Here is a 19,388-nt window from a genome sequence, read left to right as displayed (position 1 = left end):
GTATGTTTGAAAGAATTCTGAAGGATTTCCACTTGAAGCTTTCCCAGAGTTCTTTGCCATTTTAAAGCCCTGTAAATGTTGTTAATGTTTGGAGTTGTGTGGCCTTTAGAATGCCAGTTTCATAATACTTTATGTAAACAACTACCCTGCTTGCATCTTTCTTCCATGCTCCCTGGAAGCATGATTGAATTAAATATTTTGGCCCTATGATAGCCAAGTGACTTTTCCAATGTTAGTTTAAAATGCTGCTGTTTAGACAGGTTTTAAGATGTGCTGGTTTTACACTTTGCATAATGTGGTTTGCACCTACTACAAATTTCTAGCTTGCGGTACTGAAGCAGTAAACATGATATAATCAATTTTGCACAGAGAGCTTGTTTTCCTTGATCAGAAATAAAATATCTTAACCCATCTGCATTAGCTAGCTTGCTTTCTTCCTGTTCAGGAAATACCCTTTATTTGGTAAGAAACTCATAGTTATCTTCCTTCCAAAGCAACTGTTCCACAGGCACTGCGACTGTGACTATGAAACAGCAAGGTGTGTCGTGCTTGCTCCCAGAAGTATCTTTTCTTTCAATTTAGTGTTTATATCTGTATTGTGTGCTTTGGGATTTTTTCTTTTTAGGGTTTATTTCTTTTTGGGGTGTGTTATTGTTGACTATCACTACTTTCTCTGAGTACTGAATAGTGGATGGTGAATACTTGCCATTGTTTGCTGGGTTATTCTTATGCACAAAGCATACAGGTACTTTTCTGCTACTGATTAAAAGTCATGGTGGACTTCATCCAAAAGCATGTAAACTTTTTTCCATCTGCTTTTTTGACTGTTTATAGTCTGAGTTGACCAATGTAAGTCAAGTGGAAATATTGTGTAGTATTCTTCAAAAAATTTCTTGCCCACTGAATAAAATTTAATTTCATATTCCATACTTTATGCTGCATAGTTGAAAGGTGTTTCATCTTGGCTTTCGTGGGAGCGTTCCACATCTTAAACTTAAGGGTTCCTCATTTCAGTCTCCCTCTTGGCCCTGATTATTGCTGGAAGTCCACAACATATGTCTGCTTCTTGGATTTGGAACAATTAAAACTGGAATGATTAAGACCTGTGTACATAATGATCTACTCTGTACTTAAAAGTTTTTCCCATTAGTACCAATAGTCTGTAATCATATCTTTATGCTGTGTGTTAAGGCACTCAGCTCCTATAGCATATGAGTTGCGTAAAGCAATGTTGAATCATCAAGCTGAGGACATTTTCTCACTCTGCTTAGAGTTCAGTTTTTCTTATTGTGGGTTGGAGTTGTTTGGCAGTGCTTACTGTGGATATTTCAAATGAGGGGCAGAAAATAAGTAATGTTTTTGTTGCTGCCTAGAACTGCTTCCACAACTAAATAATAGAGTAGATCCTGGAATTGGAGTGCTGCTGACTGATATTTTACTGCTACTATATTGGTGTATCTAACTTCACCAAAGTAGATTATAACCAGTGGCTGTAACAGGCCAAAAGATTTTTTTCAAACTAAACTTTCCTTTGCTTCAAGATATCCTTTCATCTACCTTGATGTTATTTTTAAGGGGATGGAATAGCTGTGCCTACAAGTAAGTTCTACAAAACGCAAGGACAGTTTATGTATCCATAATACCTCATAATACCTAGGATTTAAAGGAAAGCCACTGTGGTTCCTGAACATGAATTGTTACCAACTTTTTATATTATAAATGTCAAATGTGCAAAAACATGGCATGTTATGATACTACTCACACTTGAAGCTAAAAGTATTTTTCCTATTTTTGTTTTTTTAAATATATTGTTTCTGAGTGTTCTTTTAATGTTCCTTTGCCTTTCTTTTGCAACAGGTTTCGATATACCATTTACAGTAGATGTTTGCCTGACCAAAGACAGCAATTCAACTGTGAAATCCACTCAGGAAAAAGTGGGATTAGATCGAAGTGCTCGTTCATCTCTTCAGGCTTCTGCACAGCTCCATCCTCGGTCTCGAAAAAGTGGGCGCATGCGCAAAACCACCCATCGTTACTCTGTGCGAGATGCAAGAAGATCTCAGCTGTCCACTTCAGATTCAGAGGGCAATTCTGATGACAAGAATACTGTAACAATGAAACACAGACGTTCCCAGTTCCTGCAGCCTTTTTTAACGTACCCAGCTAGGGACAGCTACCTTGTAGGTAGAAGTGATTTCTTGCCTACTGATGTGGTACCAAATCCTAATTCTGATGTCCCTGGTCTAGAAAATTCCAGCCAAATTATTCCAGCGCATGAGCTAAATCCAGAGATTTTGAATGAGCCAGTTGCAGGAACTGCTGAGAGCAACATGGATAACTCTCCTTTTGACTTATGCCATGTGTTATTGTCACTATTGGAGAAGGTGTGTGGATTTGATATTACTTTGAATCACAGTTCTGCTCTTTCAGCTACTGTGGTGCCCACATTAACTGAGTTCTTATCAGCATTTGGAGACTGTAATTTAAGTAGTAACACAGAAAATGAAGTGGTTTCTGCAGGGTGGACAGAAGAACCTGTGGCTCTGGTCCAAAGGATGCTGTTTCGAACAGTTCTGCATCTTATGTCTTTAGATATTAGCAGTACAGAAACAATGCCTGACAACTTGAGAAGAAATGTGACAGACTTGCTTAAAGCAGCATTAAAAATCAGAATTTGCTTGGAAAAGCAGCCTCATCCTTTTGCTCCAGAGTATAAGAAAACACTACAGCAGCTTGTTCAGGATGACTTTGAATTATCTAGATACCGTCACAGAGCCTTGCTTCTACCTGAAGTTATAGGAGGAGTCTTGCAGATCTTGATCCGCTGCCTGCAGAGTGCAGCCTCTAATCCATTCTACTTTAGCCAAGCAATAGATCTTGTTCATGAGTTCATACAGCATCAAGGTTTTAAGCTGTTTGAAGTAACAGTACTTCAAATGGAATGGCTGTGTATGAAGAATGAGGGAGTAACTGGGGAAGCTCCAGAGCATCTGAAATCCCTTATAAACAGCATCATGAAAATAATCAGCACTGTCAAAAAAGTGAAATCAGAGCAACTCCATCAGTCAGTGTGTACAAGAAAGCGGCATAGACGATGTGAGTACTCTTACTTCATGCATCACCACAGAGATCTCTCTGGGCTCTCTGTATCTGCTTTTAAAAACCAAGCTTCCAGAAATCCCTTTGAGACAACTGATGGAGAAGTTAATTATCCTGACAGATGCTGTTGCATTGCTGTTTGTGCACACCAGTGTTTGCACTTGTTGCAGCAAGTTTCTCTGAGCAGTACTTGTGTTCAAATTCTCTCAGGTATACATAATGTAGGAATATGCTGTTGTATGGACCCAAAATCTGTGATTGTCCCATTGCTCCGTGCTTCCAAGTTACCAATATTAAAAAACTTTCAACAGCACATACTGAACATCCTTAACAAGTTTATACTGGATCAGCTGGGTGGAGCAGAAGCTTCTCCAAGAATTATACAGGCATCGTGCAATATATGTACTATTGACTGTGATCAGCTTTTGCAGTTGGAAGATGCCTTGCAGGGCAACTCTAATGATGCTGGTTTTGCATCTAGTTCCTCCTGCAGAGTTCAGGGAATTCTGCCTAGCAGTGGATCTGAAGATGTGTTGCTGAGATGGGATGCGTTGGAGGCTTATCAGAACGTTGTTTTTGAAGAAGACAAATTACAAGGCATGCAGATTGCAAGCCATATTTGCCACTTAATTCAAAAGGGAAATGCAGTGGTCCAGTGGAAACTATATAATTGTATTTATAATCCAGTGCTTCAGAAGGGGGTTGAGCTAGCTTGCCATGCTCAACAACTGGGACTAACTACAGCTGATAAACACACAAGCGGTTGCCATAGCCAGTGTTTGCCTTACGAAGTACTTCAAATTTACTTGCAGATACTTCCTGCATTGCTTAAATCCAGGTTGGTAGAATTTCTGCTTATTAATGGAAAACCCCAGTAATTATGTAGTACAAAGTTCTATCTGTTTGTCACTGATTAGAACGTAAATGTTTGGACTATATTTTCACTTGGATATCTCAGAGAGGATGTCAAGATAAATAACAGAAGACTTTGTTAGATTCATAAGCTGCAGAAAGTATGGGGCCTTGAACAAGTCAAAACAAAGCATGTAAGAACAAAATCTGGCTAATGTGGCCTCTAATTCTTTGCCTCTTAATTCTTCATGCTAAAGTGAGTCAGTGTTGAACAGATTCTCATTTCACTTGATGAGAATTTCTCCTAAATTGTCCAGTCTGTTTCCCTTCTCCTAGTTCCTACAGAATTTGTGAATCATTTAATTTTTTTTAGAAAAGAAAAAACAAGCTTCTAAGACATGAAGTAGAAAACTTTCTACTTGTTCTGCACTCATAGCTTCTGAATAAAATTCCATATATTTTATTAAGAATATGAATGTGTCCTTTCTTCTATGAAGGATTCTGATCTTTTCTGTTGGAGTCCTGATGAAGTGAATTTAGTAGATATGGGAATGAAGTTGGAAGGTAGGGAAGGTGAATGTCTGTAAACCAACCTACATTAAGAAACTTGCAGATCCTTAGCCCCAGTTCTATGTGAACTCAATGTAATACATGGGCAGTAGAAAGAATGGAGAAAATATCATTGGAAGTATGCCAATATTAAAAAAAAAACACCTTTGGCAATAACAGTTGCATAAAGTTGTGCTTGAAATGTGTTTCAGATACTGTTCAGCAGTTTTTTCTTAAAACTGTTGAAGACATAGCAAGTAAAAGTCCTAAGACTTCATGTTTATTTGAGAAGCAGTCTATTTCCTACCAGAGTCATAGACTTGAAGTCTGACTAGCTCCAACTGTTAATAAAAAGTTGCCTGGAAGTACTGTTGCAGAGCAGATATACATCTGAACACTTTAATGCTTTGAACATCATATACATTGTTGTGGTCTGTATTAGTGATTAGTCAACCCTACATAAGGTTGTATGTCCCTACATCATAGCTCAACTAAAAGTTAAATTTTCTTCTACTAGATGAATGATGCTTAGAGATTCTGAAGTATTGCAGATGATGCCCACCTTGCATACCTGAAGTGCAATTCTTGCACTTCGAGATATGTTTACTTCATATAAACATGATTTGGTCTTGGTGTCACTCGGGTGTGTGGAGCAGGATTATTTTTAGATGTCACATCTTATGAATGTCTCATAAAATCTTACGAGATAATGAATTCATTGTTGATTTGTAAGGAGACTCTGTTGTGCTTTCTCTTACAGGGTGATTAGAGACTTATTTCTGAGTTGTAATGGAGTGAATCAAATGACTGAGTTAAACTACTTAGATACTTTAAGAAGCTATTCTTTGAAAGTGTTGGAGACTTTGATACTCTGCCTCGGTGAGCAGCAGAAAGATCAAGCAGTGCCAGAGCTAGAAGACTTCAATTATGAGCACAAGGAGTCTGCATCTGATTTGCCTGCTTCTCTTTGTAGCCAGCACACTGCTTCAGAAATTCCTCAAAGCCTGAGCAAGTTTTATGCAGGCCTTAAAGAGGCTTACCCAAAAAAGAAAAAGTTTGAGAGTCAAGACGTTCATGTTAACACGATAAACCTATTTCTCTGTGTTGCATTTTTATGTGTAAGTAAAGAAGCAGATGGTGATCTGGATTCAGCTAATGACTCTGAAGATACATCGGGATATGATAGTACAGCTAGTGAGCCATTAGGCCATAAATTACCATGTCTGTCACTGGAAAGCCTTACTTTGCCCTCTCTGGAGCATATTCACAGAGCTGCTGATATTTGGTCCATGTGTCGTTGCATCTATTTGCATAGTTCAGTTTTCCAGAGACAGTTCCATAGACTTGGAGGTTTTGAAGCATGCCATAGACTGCTAATCCTTATAATTCAGAAGCTTGTGGAAAATAAGGAGAAAGAACAAGAAAAAAGGGAGAGAACATTGAGTGAAAGCAAAAGTTCACATGGGAGTGCTCGTGCTGAACGTCTCAGCAAAGATGCCTCTGTTCATTTCCCTGAAAGCAGGGAAGTGGCGCAATCAGAGCTCAGTAGTTCTGACAGTCTTGCTGTTCCAGAACAGCTGGTGTCTGAATGTGTCTCCTGTGACAATTCTGCAAGTAGGGAACATGCTTCAGCTGCAAATCTGGAAGAGAGAAAGTCTTCTGTAAGAGAAGAAACTGAATGGGCACTTCAGGGCATCAGACTTCTAGAAGCTTTGCTGATGATATGTTTACACAGTGCAAGCACCACACAGCAGAAGATGGAAGTAGAGATGTTTAATCAGGTAATGTGCAACTTCCCTTAGCTTACCTTAATTGTATCTGTTATGTACAACATTATTTTAACAGTAATCCATCTGAGGGAGTTTTGTTGTTGATTTTTTTGGAGTTTAAAGAAAGTTTGTTGTTATGATGCATATTTAAATGCACGCCTTAAGCATGACAGAAAGCAATATATCTAGATGATGGTGGTAGTGGTCAGCAGACATGAAGGAATAGGAGTAAGAGAAGGACAGGCTATAGTTCCTTTTTTTAAGGAGGCAACTTTCCACCTTTCCACGTGTCTGCTCTTTGCCCGTACTGGTTAGGATCCTGTAATACCTTGTTTGTCCTCTGACATATTTCTTCCATCCCTTTTGGACTGGATCCCTGTTCATGCCGATTCTCTGCTTTTCAGTGGCTGGAGGAGCCTTGTGGAATGCAGAGTAATCCACCTTGAATGAGATGTTTACCCTGTTTGGTTTTTTAATTGTTTCCAATTTATTCATCTCTCTGTTACCATTTGAGCTAGCATGGTTGATATGGATAAGGCAAAAACATCATATACTCTTTTCTGTTTTAATGTGTCTTGGTTTAGTGTATCTTCAGTCCAAGAACTGTGCTAGGACTATGATCCTAACAGATAAAGGTTTTTTTTTTCTCTTCGGCCTAAAATAGTCCTGACTTGTGGGAGGGCATGTTTTCCTCTGCCCACAAATGCAGTGGTGGATGCTGACTACTATTTATTTCAAGCTGGCCATGACTGTTTTTTTTCTCTAGTTGAGTACCTTTTCTTTCCTGTGTAGTTTCTTTGTCCAGTCACATGCTCTGTGTTTGAACTGATGAGTGTTGAATGGTGGTAGATACTTCTGCAAGGGTGCTCACTGGAGAATGTGAGACAGAACTGAGAGTCGTGTAGGCAAGACACAAGTTGTACACAGTGACTTGCATGTTAAGCAGAACTGTGTGAATGGTGAGCAGAGGATTGTGCTTGAGGAGAGAGAGGTGTTAAAAGACAGCAATATGTAAGGAGCACCTGAAAAAAACTATTAGCTTTAGAGGTGAACTAATTCAGGATTCCATCAAAAGTTATTGATTCATAGACTCCTTCACTATGGATTATTATTTTAATTATCATCTTGAGGTTTTTTTAGCCCCTTACCTATCTCTTTCTGCTGTCATAATATGTATGAAACCTGCGATTTAGAGCCGCTTGCTATTTTTGTGAAGTTGGACTTACCACCCTCTATCCTTTTAACCTCTTGAGTAACACGGTGTCATCTGAATGCACTCTACTTCCAACTGTTTCAGAAGCATGTTTGTTTTTTGAAAGAGTGCCTTCATGTAATTTTACAGAAGCAGTAAAGTTGCTTAGATTGTTCAGTGTGAGGATTGTTTAACCCACAAAGTGTTTGTCATGGCAGGCTGTAAGTCTTTGTTATTGTAGGATGCTTGGTGAAGTGTAACAGTTCTAGCTGGGAAGACCGTAGTGTAGGTGGAAGAGGCAGTTGTTAAATTGCAGTACTGGTCTATTCTAGCCAAAACAATAATAAATCAAAATGTTTATCTTACAAACTCTAGAATATTTGTGTGGATGATATCTTACTACAAATACGAGAACAACTTGCTCAGTCAAAACTGCTAGAAACTGACTTGGCGAAGCCTCTCTTTGATTCACTGCTTCGTGTTGCATTGGGCACTTTTTCTACTGACCTGGATCATTCTGAAGAGAAAACAGAGAAGGTATGAAACACTGACTAAACAAATCTAATTCTGTGAGGTTTGCTGGGTCAAGGTTTTGTTCGTATTTGTTTTTTTTAAACTAAATAAGGTTTATATCTGTTGCATTCTTACAGCTGTTGAAAATGAATTCTCTGATTCTCATATACAAGTGTCAAGGTGAATGATGTATATTCATATGCTCCCTAATTTGCTGCTCTGAAATGAATCACTCTAAAAAAGAGCAAGCCCTATTATGCTTTATGGAAATATCTGAAGTTGGAAGTTCTTGCTCTTCTGTTTTACTGTAGGCAGTGGAAGAACTCAAAGTGGATATTCACAGACCTTAGAGACTGCAGATATATCTCAACATAAGAGCAGATGTTAAAATGATTACAATGAGAATTTTTGGAGACAGTTTTTCTTAATGTGTTGGTCACCTGTTTCCCAAAACTGTATTTGGGTAGTTAGTAACAAAAATCCATCTTTGCAGAGTCAATTCTCTGTGTAGAAGTGCGACATCCTTAAAAAGAGTCTTGAGTTTCCTGGAAATATGTGATGAGTTTGTTTCTTTCCCCAGTGGGCATGGAAAAAGGTTCTGGAAGGTTCACAACTATTTGTTTTTCTGAACCAAGGTGGTGAATTTGCGTTTTACAGACCCACTACATTGAAAAGGAGTCAATGCCACAGCCTGGAGATATACCTGAGGAAGCTGACGAGTCACAGTGTGATAGCCTTAAACTTTTTGCTGAAGAAGAAGGATATGAAGCAGACAGTGAAAGTAACCCTGACAGTGAAACGAAGGATGGAGGTAAATGTGAACTTCTGAATGTACAAAGCAATCTCTGATATAGCCAAGCTTGGTTGTCTTTTTAAGATGTACAAAAGCAGGATGATGATCAGAGACTTTTTACAGCTGCACATAGGTTAGATTTTTCACAGCAAGTGTAATTGGATTCCCCCAGAAGTGAAGCTGACTATTATTATGCTGAGTGTTACAGGAACTGTTCTATATTGGTTACACTAGTTTACATGATTCTTGCTCTTAAATTATGTTGGATTGTCTTTTGACATTTATTATTGTGATCTGGAAGCAATTATCTCCAGAGATACTTATCAGTAGCTTGTCTGTAAGTCAGTGCTTGAAATTTTATGTAGTACTAAAAAAAATTGAAGTTGTGTAGTCTGGTTGTATCTATTGATATTCAACAACTGATACGTGTTTTATTCTTTTGATGTGATTTTGAACATAGATTTGTTTTGATTTTTGTCTTTGTGCTGTGAGCTTACATTCCACTACTGCTGTTTATCTGTATGACTGGACTTTCAGTAGTGTATCAGAATTGTATACAAATGCATGTTTTAGAAGTTTCTGAATTATAAATTCAACCTGAAACTATTTCCATGAAACATTTGCAGATAGCATATTGTCTCTATCACATCATTTTAGTTTTAAATGACATGTCCTGAAGAGGTGGGTGTGTAACAAGTAGAACTTAAATGCTTGGGTTTTGTTTTTAATGAAGATCTTATGTGTCCTGTCAAACATCTTGTGAGTTAAATGACTGAACTACTGCTTCACCCTGCCTTTTAAGATAACGATCATTTACATTCATTGTTCCTTGGCAGGGTCAGAGTTCTGCATAGAAGATGAAGTTCTGTTACAAAGATTCATATTTGAATTGCATCTTTATTATTGCTGTGTGTCCAGTTCCCAAGAAATAACAGCATGTAGTTCAAGAACATGTAATGGGGGAAACTGCACCCCTGCCCATGTGTTGGCAGGAAAACGTGGGAACGTAAAGCAGAATAGAAGGTGTTACAAACTTCTGAAAACTGCTGATACACTAGTGACTATTTTTGTGTTTGAGAAGATTGGAGAAACTACGACCTTGGATATGCTACTTAAGTAATGCAAACTTTTCATCTGAGTACGTTGGAGTAAGACAAATGTTCTCTTTCAGGAGCAGACACAAAGGCAGAGCCAGAATGTACCGGTCCTTCAGGTTATCGTAATGACCTAACTGAAAACATCAATCAAGGAGAATTAATATATCCTGAAATCTGCATGTTAGAATTAAATTTGCTGTCAGCTGGTAATGCAAGTTTAGATGTGCTTGCTCATGTATTCCAGAGCTGCCTGAAAATCATCAACCAGAAGGAGAGAAATGCCACTGTACTTATAGAACAGGTAAAAATGTTATTGAACAAATGCAGCACTTCAGCAGTTGCTTATTCTCTTCAGTTTTGTAGTAATAGTATTAAAAAAAAAAAGCTGAACTCTGAAGTACTCGTTATGGTGTTTGGTAAGACCTGAAATAACGCAAAGGATTGATATTGTTGGTAAAACTGCATTAAGTTAGAAAGATTAAGTTATAAGAAACTTAACTAATGTACTGAAAGGCAGTTGGCCTACAGTTGTTTTATTTCATCAAAGCTATTGAACCACAAAAGCTGTCAGTGCAGATCTAGAAGCCGTCAGGTGTTCTAATATTTAGAATATGTACATATTCATGTATTAACATGCTTTTTTGAAACTTGCAATGCTGCACCTGCAAAATATTTCATTCATTTGTCATGAGTTTATATTAAAAATCAATTAAGCACACAGGGGTCACTTGGGATTTCTAAGAGCTGGTTTGTGGGGGGTTTTTTGGTTTTTTTGTTTTTTTTTGTTTTTTTTTTTTTTGCTTTTAAGTAACTAAATTTAGTAAACTTCTCCAGAAGAAGAAAAAATGGTAAAGTAATTTGAGCTTTTAAAGTGTTTGTATGTATAGTCATCTGACTAAGAAGCAACGTTACCAGTGCTTGACAGTTTAAACCAAAAGCAGGAAAGGCTGGAGTGGGAAAATGTCTTATTTGGCATTCCAATTCTTTGTGTGAATTACTTTCTTAAAATCTTTTTCCCACATGTATTTTATTTTTGTGAACTTCAGCACATAAAATGACTTAGGATTCAAAGTATTTTTAAGTGTGTTTTAGAGCAAGCTTATTAATCTACTGAACTAACGAGCTTAGAAACTTTGAATGTATTAGATTTTTGAATTATATTTATCTAAGAGGATATTTGTGAAGGATGTTGCTCTTGTGGAAGCTTCTTGGACTTCTTAGATAATTTTAAAAACTTGGCCCCAAAAATTGGGGAAAAGTTAAACTCTCAATATTCCGTCATTATATACCAATGTAATGTGTTTTATCATAGCCTGTTGATTTATGTAATTCTATTCTGGGAGAGAAGACAAGGCAGCAGTTGTTAGTTGCTGAATGCAGAGTGGCAAGGGATTTTTTCTTTAATCATTTGGATTTCAAAGCCTTTCTCGTCATGCAGTTGAACTGTACAAAACATGAAAGCATGCTCATTAGCAAACATGAAATGATGGAAGTGTTTTATAACTGGATTTATTTTCACTTAAATCAACAGTAGGTTGAATTGTTTAAAGTAAATTACTTGTTAGTTCTTTGGGCTGCTGTATCCTCCTGATTGTTTCCCTGTATTTTTTTTTTCTAACAGGGAGCTGTTAAACATATTTTGGGAGGATTTATGAATATACTGACACAAACAGAGTCTAGTTTTCATGGTGAGTTTGAGTTTGAATTCAAAGAACATGTTTTTATAATTTAATGTGTACACCCTCAATTTTTTAGCCCTTAATGCAAACAAAATTTACCAAGCGAATTAATTGGCAAGCATGAATCAATGCACCTGTGTCTCTAGCTTCTGACAAGTCTCTAACATGTAAATAACCCTGCTTTTAAAGGGTTATTTCTGAGTCAGTGGAGATTACATTATTTAAACTGCATTTGTGATGCAGTTAAATTGATTTAGTGTAACAGCATGGGTTGTTTCGGATTCTTAGTAACAGAGGGACTAAGTGATATCTTGATTGGGTTTTATTGCTACTCAGAAAAAATCTAGCTAATCAAAAAATCTGGAAGCAAATTATATACTTGCCCTAAGGTAGCTCACGCAACATTTGTAAACCATCCCAGGACTTTAAACCATGGCTTTTTGGGGGGATTATTTGCAAACTAGATGCTGCGTTCGCAAACCTGGAAGCCAAACTTGCTGTAGCAGTCTTGATTTGGTCAAGTGAATTGTGAATGGTAATACTATCAGAAAGCAGATGGATCTCATAATTCATTTTGTAATCATTATAACTTCCTGAGTTTTAAATGCATCTGTGAAACTCTGAATTCCACATTAATTCTTTTTCCTGACGTTATCAAATACAATTTTTTAAAGATTTTAACACATTCTCCTGAAGAATATTATCTTATTTTTAGCGTGTCAGATGGTGCTGGTAGACCTGCTCGTTTCTTTGATGAGCTCACAGACATGTTCAGAAGAACTTACTCTTCTCCTACGGGTATTTTTGGAGAACACTCCTTGTACGGTATGTCTTCAGTAACAAATAATACAATTCAGAAGCATGAAGAGAATCTTTGTGCTCAACTATTTTGGGAAATAAGGATATAATAATGTCTAATAACAGCAATTCTGTAACTGACCAGTTTCAGTTGCTGAAACAACTCCCTTTTGTGTTTTGAAAGTGAGCAGAGGAGAAAGAGGATTTAGAAACCTGTATTCTTGAACATACTGGGAACTCTTCAGCACAAGAGAGCAAGATTTGTCTTGAGTAGACTGACATAACAGTTATTGATGACAATACTGTACACTGTTAAACTTGAAGTAATTTCCTTAGTTGTAAAGCATTTCCTTTTCAGCAATGGGTGCTGCTTTATCTGCAGGAATTACTTTTAAAACTGTCATGGGTTGGCTTGTCTAACACTGGAATCTACTGCTTGTGTGGGAAATACTGCTAAAGTATGTATTGGCTTGTGTGGGAGTTTGTAGGAAAAAACAAGGTGAAGGAAATGAAAAGTTACTGCAAAGCATGTAATAATACCAAATTACAGTATGTAAATCAGTTTTTCAAAGATGGCTTGCAGTAATTGCTTATGTGACTGGACACATTTTTGCTTAAGGACACTTAAGCACTTGCTCAGGCACTTCTTTAATAATTATGCAGTAAAAGATGATAGCCTGTATTTATGTTCTTAGTCTTCCTCAAAGTAAAGTAAAAGATCAGCCTTGTGTTGAGGTGTAAATGAATCTGCTAGCACATAACAAATCTGAGGTGAGACTGCCAAATAAACATCTACTGTGATTTGGCTAATTCCTAAACATAGTAACTTAAAGATCCCTGCTGTCATTAAATTCCCAAAACTGTTGGACTTATACTTAGCTTGTTGAAGTGGTAACTTAAGGCTGTTGTAAATGTCTTAGTTTAGATGTGAAAGCCCACCTATGCAGTGAAACTATGAACCTGAGTTTAAATGAAGAGTGGGGTTCTGTTTAGTTAGGAAATGACGTCTGGCTACGTGGTGTTGAACAGTTTGATTCTTGCTTGTTTATTTCTTCTAGGAGATACTGCTTAAGGGTGTATTGAAGATTATAGAAACTAATATGGACATGAACCCATTACAGTACCTTGCCTTCCCTTTGCTACATGGCACGAATTTTAGTAGTTCTTCACAAAAATCCACTGGCACTTCCAACAGCAAAACTGCCGGACTGTTAAAAAAAGGAAAACTTTCACAGAATAAGAAAGAGGCAGATGGTGAAAACTTGAGTCATCAACTGCTTTCTTCTTGGCACGTGGCCCCAATTCACTTGCCTTTAGTTGGACAGAACTGTTGGCCACACATGTCTGATGGTTTCAGTGTTTCCTTGTGGTTTCATCTGGAGTGTGTTCATGAAATGGAAAACTCAACAGAGAAGGGGAAGAAAGTCAAGAGAAGACTTTTATCTGTAAGAGAGAACAGCTTTGATAGCACAGGTGAGAATATAGCTCTTGTTCCTATTTTAGATAGCACTGAAGGATTCTGGTTACAATTATTACTAATTGATGTGTCTTACACAAAAAGGTTGCACTTTTTTCTTTTAACAAATGTTGAACAGTAATGATAAGCCTTTCTCATTGTTCTTTCCATTCTTTGAGTACTGTGAGTTATACTTGAAGATAAAAATGTTTCCAGTTTGTTCATAAACCAGGTTCGTGCCTAGTTCCTCTAGGAATTTAGCCTTCTCATTGAATTTTTAACTTCAATGAAATGTCGTGCTGCTTCATGTTGTGTTGAAGAGAATATTCAGTGCTGCAGCTGAAAGGTCATAGGAAATTACTACTGTCAGACTTAATTGATCTCATGTGTATTGATGAAGCAAGTGGTTTTTGTGTTTTTTCTTTTTAATATAGAGCTACTAAAACTTCTTGATATAAGATTTAATTATTGGAATTCTTACCTAGAAAGTAAGGTAATGATCATGAGCTAATCATGAGGCTAACTTCGTGTAAATCCTTTAACTTTCCCCGTGTGTGCTATCACAGATATCAATGGCTATAAAAACATTTACCTGTTTATACTGTTGTAGCATGTTGCCAGGTCCCAAAATGTTTGAAGCAGAGTCTCTGGGATTATAATTTATAAAACAGGAAATTTCTTGAGGTACTTAAAATGTCTCCCAGTTGGGCACTTGGAATACCTCTATTTTACAACTTAAAAAACTAAAAAAAAATGAGAGGGGGCCGAATCTTAAAAATTTTTGAGCTGCTTTTGCAAGAAGGCCTGTGCTTTTGTTTCATAACGTAAAGTGGAAAATATTGGATGTAAAATCTTGCTAATGGGGTTCAAGGGCAGCATGACTTGTAAAAAATAAATAAAAATTAAAAAATCTAGACTTCGGGTACACAATGAGACTTTCAGTTCTACATGGGAATATAATATGACATATTAACAGTATCATTGAATTAGATGAAATATGCATGCTTAGTGTGTTTACTTAATTACGAACAAGAACAAAGTGCTTAATTAATGTCTGTTTCAATACACAAGAGACCTAGGTTTCTGAAGAGGATTGTACATTCTAGCTCATTTAATTCTAAAAAAAAAAAAAGGCATTGATGTTGTAGTTGTTTTTATAAACATGCTTGTATTTCTAGAAGAGACCAAGTCTGTAGGAATGGAATACCTAAGCCTGGGAGATAAACTTGTTGAAGATGGCTGTATTCATATAATTTCGTTGGGTTCCAAAGCATTGATGATGCAGATCTGGGCAGACATGAACACTGGAGCTTTCATATTTCGGTATGGTACATTCGTCCAAAACCTGTCCTGTGAGCATACGTATTGCCCTAATCTAACTTCTACTAACAGCTTGCAGAGAATGCTGCTGTAGAATAAAAACCTGATGTCTACAGTAGAGCCATTTTGCACGCTGCCAGCATCAAGCTAAGTTTACTGTACACAAATCTACAGGCTCATTACATCCTGGGTCTCCTGTTTCATGTAGACAAACATAAGTAATTGGCCAAAGTGAAATACAAGATCAGTCATAAACACTGTGCAATTTAGATATTAATGAAGTGATGCAATAAATATATGGATGCAGGCAAAAAGGTTTTGTTACATTTTCACACCTCAGATGTGAAAATTCTTAGTACTTATCATGGCAAACCTTGACTTTTGAAACACTTTAGCATTTTTATTTCCTATAAGAAATGGATCCTTAAAATAGATATTTTTAGAGCACTTTATTTTATGGAGTTCAATTTATTATAAAAGAATCAGTTACTTTGACTTTGTGAAAAACAGACACCATCTTGACTCTCTATGTATCAATATTTATGCAAGTGAAATACCTCAGTTGAAAACGTGTTTGCCTAGATTATGTTGAGCATTCTGAATAGATTACTGATTTTTTTTTTTAAAGAAGAAAAATGTCACCTCAAAGTAACTGATAAAATTAAGATATGGGGCTGAGAAACAAGTTTAAACAAAAAAACCATACTTTTCTGTTTTCGTAGTATGTGCATGGATCCAAATGATGAGATGAAAGCAGGCCTGCTGGCACAGGCTGAATCTCCAGAGAATATTTTCCTTGTGGGCAGGTGGCAACACTTAGCAATACAGTATAAGCAGAAGCAAGAAAGCAAGAAAAATATCCATGGAGAGCTGTCCCTGTGGATTTCTGGTCAGAGGTAAACTACACATCAGTTAAACTTCTTAAAAAGATGTTCTCTGACAAGAGAGTCTACACTACTTTAGTACAGGTTGAAGTTCTGTTTGTGAAGTCAATTTAGGGGGATGAAAGAGGGAAATCTTGCCCTGGATTTGCCTTAGCTCCAGAGTTGTCTTCATTACTTTCAGAATCATTAGTCCAAACCATAAACCAATGCTGACATCACTGTTCTTCATCAGTCATGGATAAATGAAAAAAATAAATACTACGAAGTTGTGAGAGTAAGGTCCAAAACCAGCTGTGACAAGAGGTTAGCAATAGGTTTAATCTTGCTAGTTAAGTTAAGAATCTGAGTTAAGAAGGTGTAGTTCAAGTGCTAGAAATGTGATTGAAAGGAGATGAAAAGAATGTAGTCACTTGTCTTTGTCAAGAGAAATAGGGGAGAAATGCAATGTGTACCTCAGGCAAGGTCTGAATTAGCATTAAGTAGTACTACTGCCAATGAATACCTGAGGTCCTTAATGCTAGGTTGAGTGGCCCTGGGCCTGTGTGAAATACACCTTGGTTAGAAGAGGAGGAATTGATTAAATTATCAGATAGCTTCACTATCTGGACTTCAAGAAAAAAGTTGCCTTTTGTATTCCAGATACAAAATAAGTAGTTAAAAATTCCATTTTAAAGTAATCAGATGCATCACGAGTTCTTTGCTATTTCTTTCTTGGAAATCCTTTACAGTTTGATCCATGGATAAGTAATTGCAGGAATGTTGTTCTTAAAGCTGTTGTTAAAGCTGCTGCATATTGTCCTACAAATGATTAACCAGGAATTGAAATTGTGATTGATATAGTTTGCTCTTGAAACTTATGTGGAATTGATTTTTAAAGAGGTTAATATTAATTTTATCCCTCTTCCTGTTCAGTCTTTGTTCTGGTACACTGTGAAATCCAAATATGGAGATGTAGGGGAAACAAAAAATGCACATTAACTGCACACATGCAGTTAATGAGGTCACTCTGCATAGAGTTACCTATTTTCTAAGAGTTAGATTCTTCCAGGGAAGCTTCTGATGACCTTTACAGTCCAATTAGTCTGCCTTTGTAATTGACTGTAAGGTTCATTGGGCATTTTCTCAAAGCATCAGGCTTATTGCCCTTGGCTGTACAGCACATCAGTTCTGACAGAGTTCCTTGGGAACAGCAAATACTTGGTGTAATTTCCAGCATATGCGAGCCCCAGTCCTCAATATGGTTCATTAATGTGGTCAGAGACTCCCATTTTTGGCTGTGTTTTTTCTAAGACTAATAAAAATTCTTGAAAAATGGGAGTGTTTTAGAGGAAGAGATGGTCACCCAAGTGCCAGTGTAGTGTATATGCAGTTATTTTTCACTGAAGTCACAGGAGAATTTTTCAGTTTAGGAAATTTTGACTTTAAGGCGAACATGGCTGTCACCTTCATTCCTTTTTCCTCTTGTGCAGTATTTAAATATATACACCACTATGAAAATGGGGTTTTTAAGGTACCTAGAAGTTGAAGATGGCTTTAGTAACTTAATGTCAATAACAAGATGGCTTTTCATCTGCTGAATATTAAAACTACTTTAAGTCTAAGCTGAATAGTTGAGGTGGCAAATCTGATCACTTACTGTTATTCATACTTCTTTGTGTGTTTTTAGGAAATGTGAAATCAACTTAGATTATGCTCTACCGAGGAAATCAAGCTTGTCATCTGACAGTAATAAAACATTTTGTATGATTGGCCACTTTACGTCATCTCAGGAAGAACTGCTTCGATTGTCAGGCAGATGGAATCTTGGGAATCTACTTCTCTTCAATGGTACTTCTCTGTGCTTTGTTTTGCCTGCATAAATCTTCATTTCTTCTCTTTCCCCCTTCCTGTTCAAAGGAGTAACTTGATTATTTTTTTGTACATGCCAACTGATTACAGTCGAAACAGTACATTCTTTATTGGAGTGATATATCCGAGAAGAAGTAAACATTTCTGTATCGGGTACTTCCTAATTTGTCCTTTTGCCACTGCTGTCTTGCCTTTTCTGTGCTGTAGCTGGCAATTCCAGTTACTTCAGCCATTTGTTTATATTTCTTTAAATAATACCTTGATGTAGGACATGGAGTTGGCAGCATTCACTCTATTTTTTTCTTAAAGCACTCAGTCTTTGTCTTCTAGAAAATGGGGTTCATTTATCTGCTTCTGAACTACTAATTTCAAATTACACAAAGAATATTAAAAAGTGACCAAAATTTAAATTACTGAATGTTCCTTGCTATATGTGCTAATTGCTGAAACTACTGAAGTTATTTCCGAGTTTTCTTAGGTTTTAATTCCCCTCCCTCTTCAGAGTCTTTTGTCCAGGACTTCCAAATGTTTGTTTAGCCCCAAAGGCTGAGACTCTGCTGATCATAATTTTGGTGTTTTCTCATGTGCACTGGCCTAGGCTGCTGGGTTGTATGGGTGTGCTGTGTGTATGGACACTTCATGTTTGTGCAGGCAGTAGGTGAGATGCTTGTTCTAAGTATCAGCTCTACATGGTGAATCTATATGGTCTGATATTACTACAGCCACTACAATTAATGTTTCCAGAGAGATACTCTAATCCAGCTGTCTTGTATTCAGATATCATAGACTTGTGTCATTCTGTTACCTAAGATAAGCTGTCTGGAAAGGGGATGGGAGATTAATTTGATTTCCTTTTACAGTGTTATTTTTTTCCTCCTCTTGTTAGTTGCAGTGAGCTGTTTATTGTTGATGGGTCCTTCTGAATCACTCTGCAATATCATGGAAAGTTGAATAGCATGTTTGTACTACCTGTAATCTTGATATGCTTTGAAAGTTGAAGAGGTTTGGAGAGATTATTCTTTGCAGTTTGAAAACAACACAACCAGTGTAATTGAATATTCGGATATGTTGCGTTCAGCTCATACGTATTACTTTCCTGATATGGTTTCAGTTTCCTTTAGCAATGGCCTGTGATATTTGGCAGAAGTCGCTGATCTGCAGTAGTTAGCGCTGGACTTTACTGGTTGCTTCAGGTTACAACAAGTGCTGTAAAAACTAGCTGGTAATTTTCCTTGTGAAGTCTAATAGTCAAGGTATAAATTCTGCTTTATTGTGTAATTAGAAGCTAATGTCATTTCTGGATTTTAGGTGCAAAGATTGGACCAGAGGAAGCATTTTACTTATATACATGTGGACCAGACTTCACGTCTGTAATGCCTTGTAAATATGGCAAAACACTGACTGAATGCTCTAAGTACATAAGTAAAGATATTCTGCAGTGTGAACAAATTAAGGAGCTCTTCATGGCGAAGAAGGAAGTGGATGTTGGACCTCTGATTGTAAGTGTCTGCTTATGAAGTGGTTTCTGGTCTCTCAGAA

At 37.0% G+C, this 19,388-nt stretch overlaps 1 protein-coding gene across 4 annotated transcripts in view; it reads left to right on the top strand.

Moving 5' to 3' along the window:
* The window catches only part of LYST (lysosomal trafficking regulator), a 135,074-nt gene that overhangs the window by 20,107 nt on the left and 95,579 nt on the right, over positions 1-19,388 (top strand). For all 4 annotated transcript variants that reach the window (XM_048938364.1, XM_048938362.1, XM_048938361.1 and 1 more), the window contains exons 5-16: positions 1,858-3,937; positions 5,261-6,281; positions 7,837-7,998; positions 8,632-8,785; positions 9,939-10,165; positions 11,486-11,552; positions 12,259-12,368; positions 13,400-13,814; positions 14,976-15,120; positions 15,840-16,013; positions 17,668-17,828; positions 19,158-19,348. In XM_048938364.1, coding sequence (XP_048794321.1) covers positions 1,858-3,937; positions 5,261-6,281; positions 7,837-7,998; positions 8,632-8,785; positions 9,939-10,165; positions 11,486-11,552; positions 12,259-12,368; positions 13,400-13,814; positions 14,976-15,120; positions 15,840-16,013; positions 17,668-17,828; positions 19,158-19,348 — 4,907 coding nt within the window. The remainder of the gene's footprint in view (positions 1-1,857; positions 3,938-5,260; positions 6,282-7,836; positions 7,999-8,631; positions 8,786-9,938; positions 10,166-11,485; positions 11,553-12,258; positions 12,369-13,399; positions 13,815-14,975; positions 15,121-15,839; positions 16,014-17,667; positions 17,829-19,157; positions 19,349-19,388) is intronic.

Source organism: Lagopus muta, chromosome 2 (assembly GCF_023343835.1).
Source record: "Lagopus muta isolate bLagMut1 chromosome 2, bLagMut1 primary, whole genome shotgun sequence".
NCBI classification, from domain to species: domain Eukaryota; kingdom Metazoa; phylum Chordata; class Aves; order Galliformes; family Phasianidae; genus Lagopus; species Lagopus muta.
The sequence above is the reverse complement of the archived record's forward strand: the minus strand, read 5'-3'. Positions and strand labels throughout refer to the sequence as shown.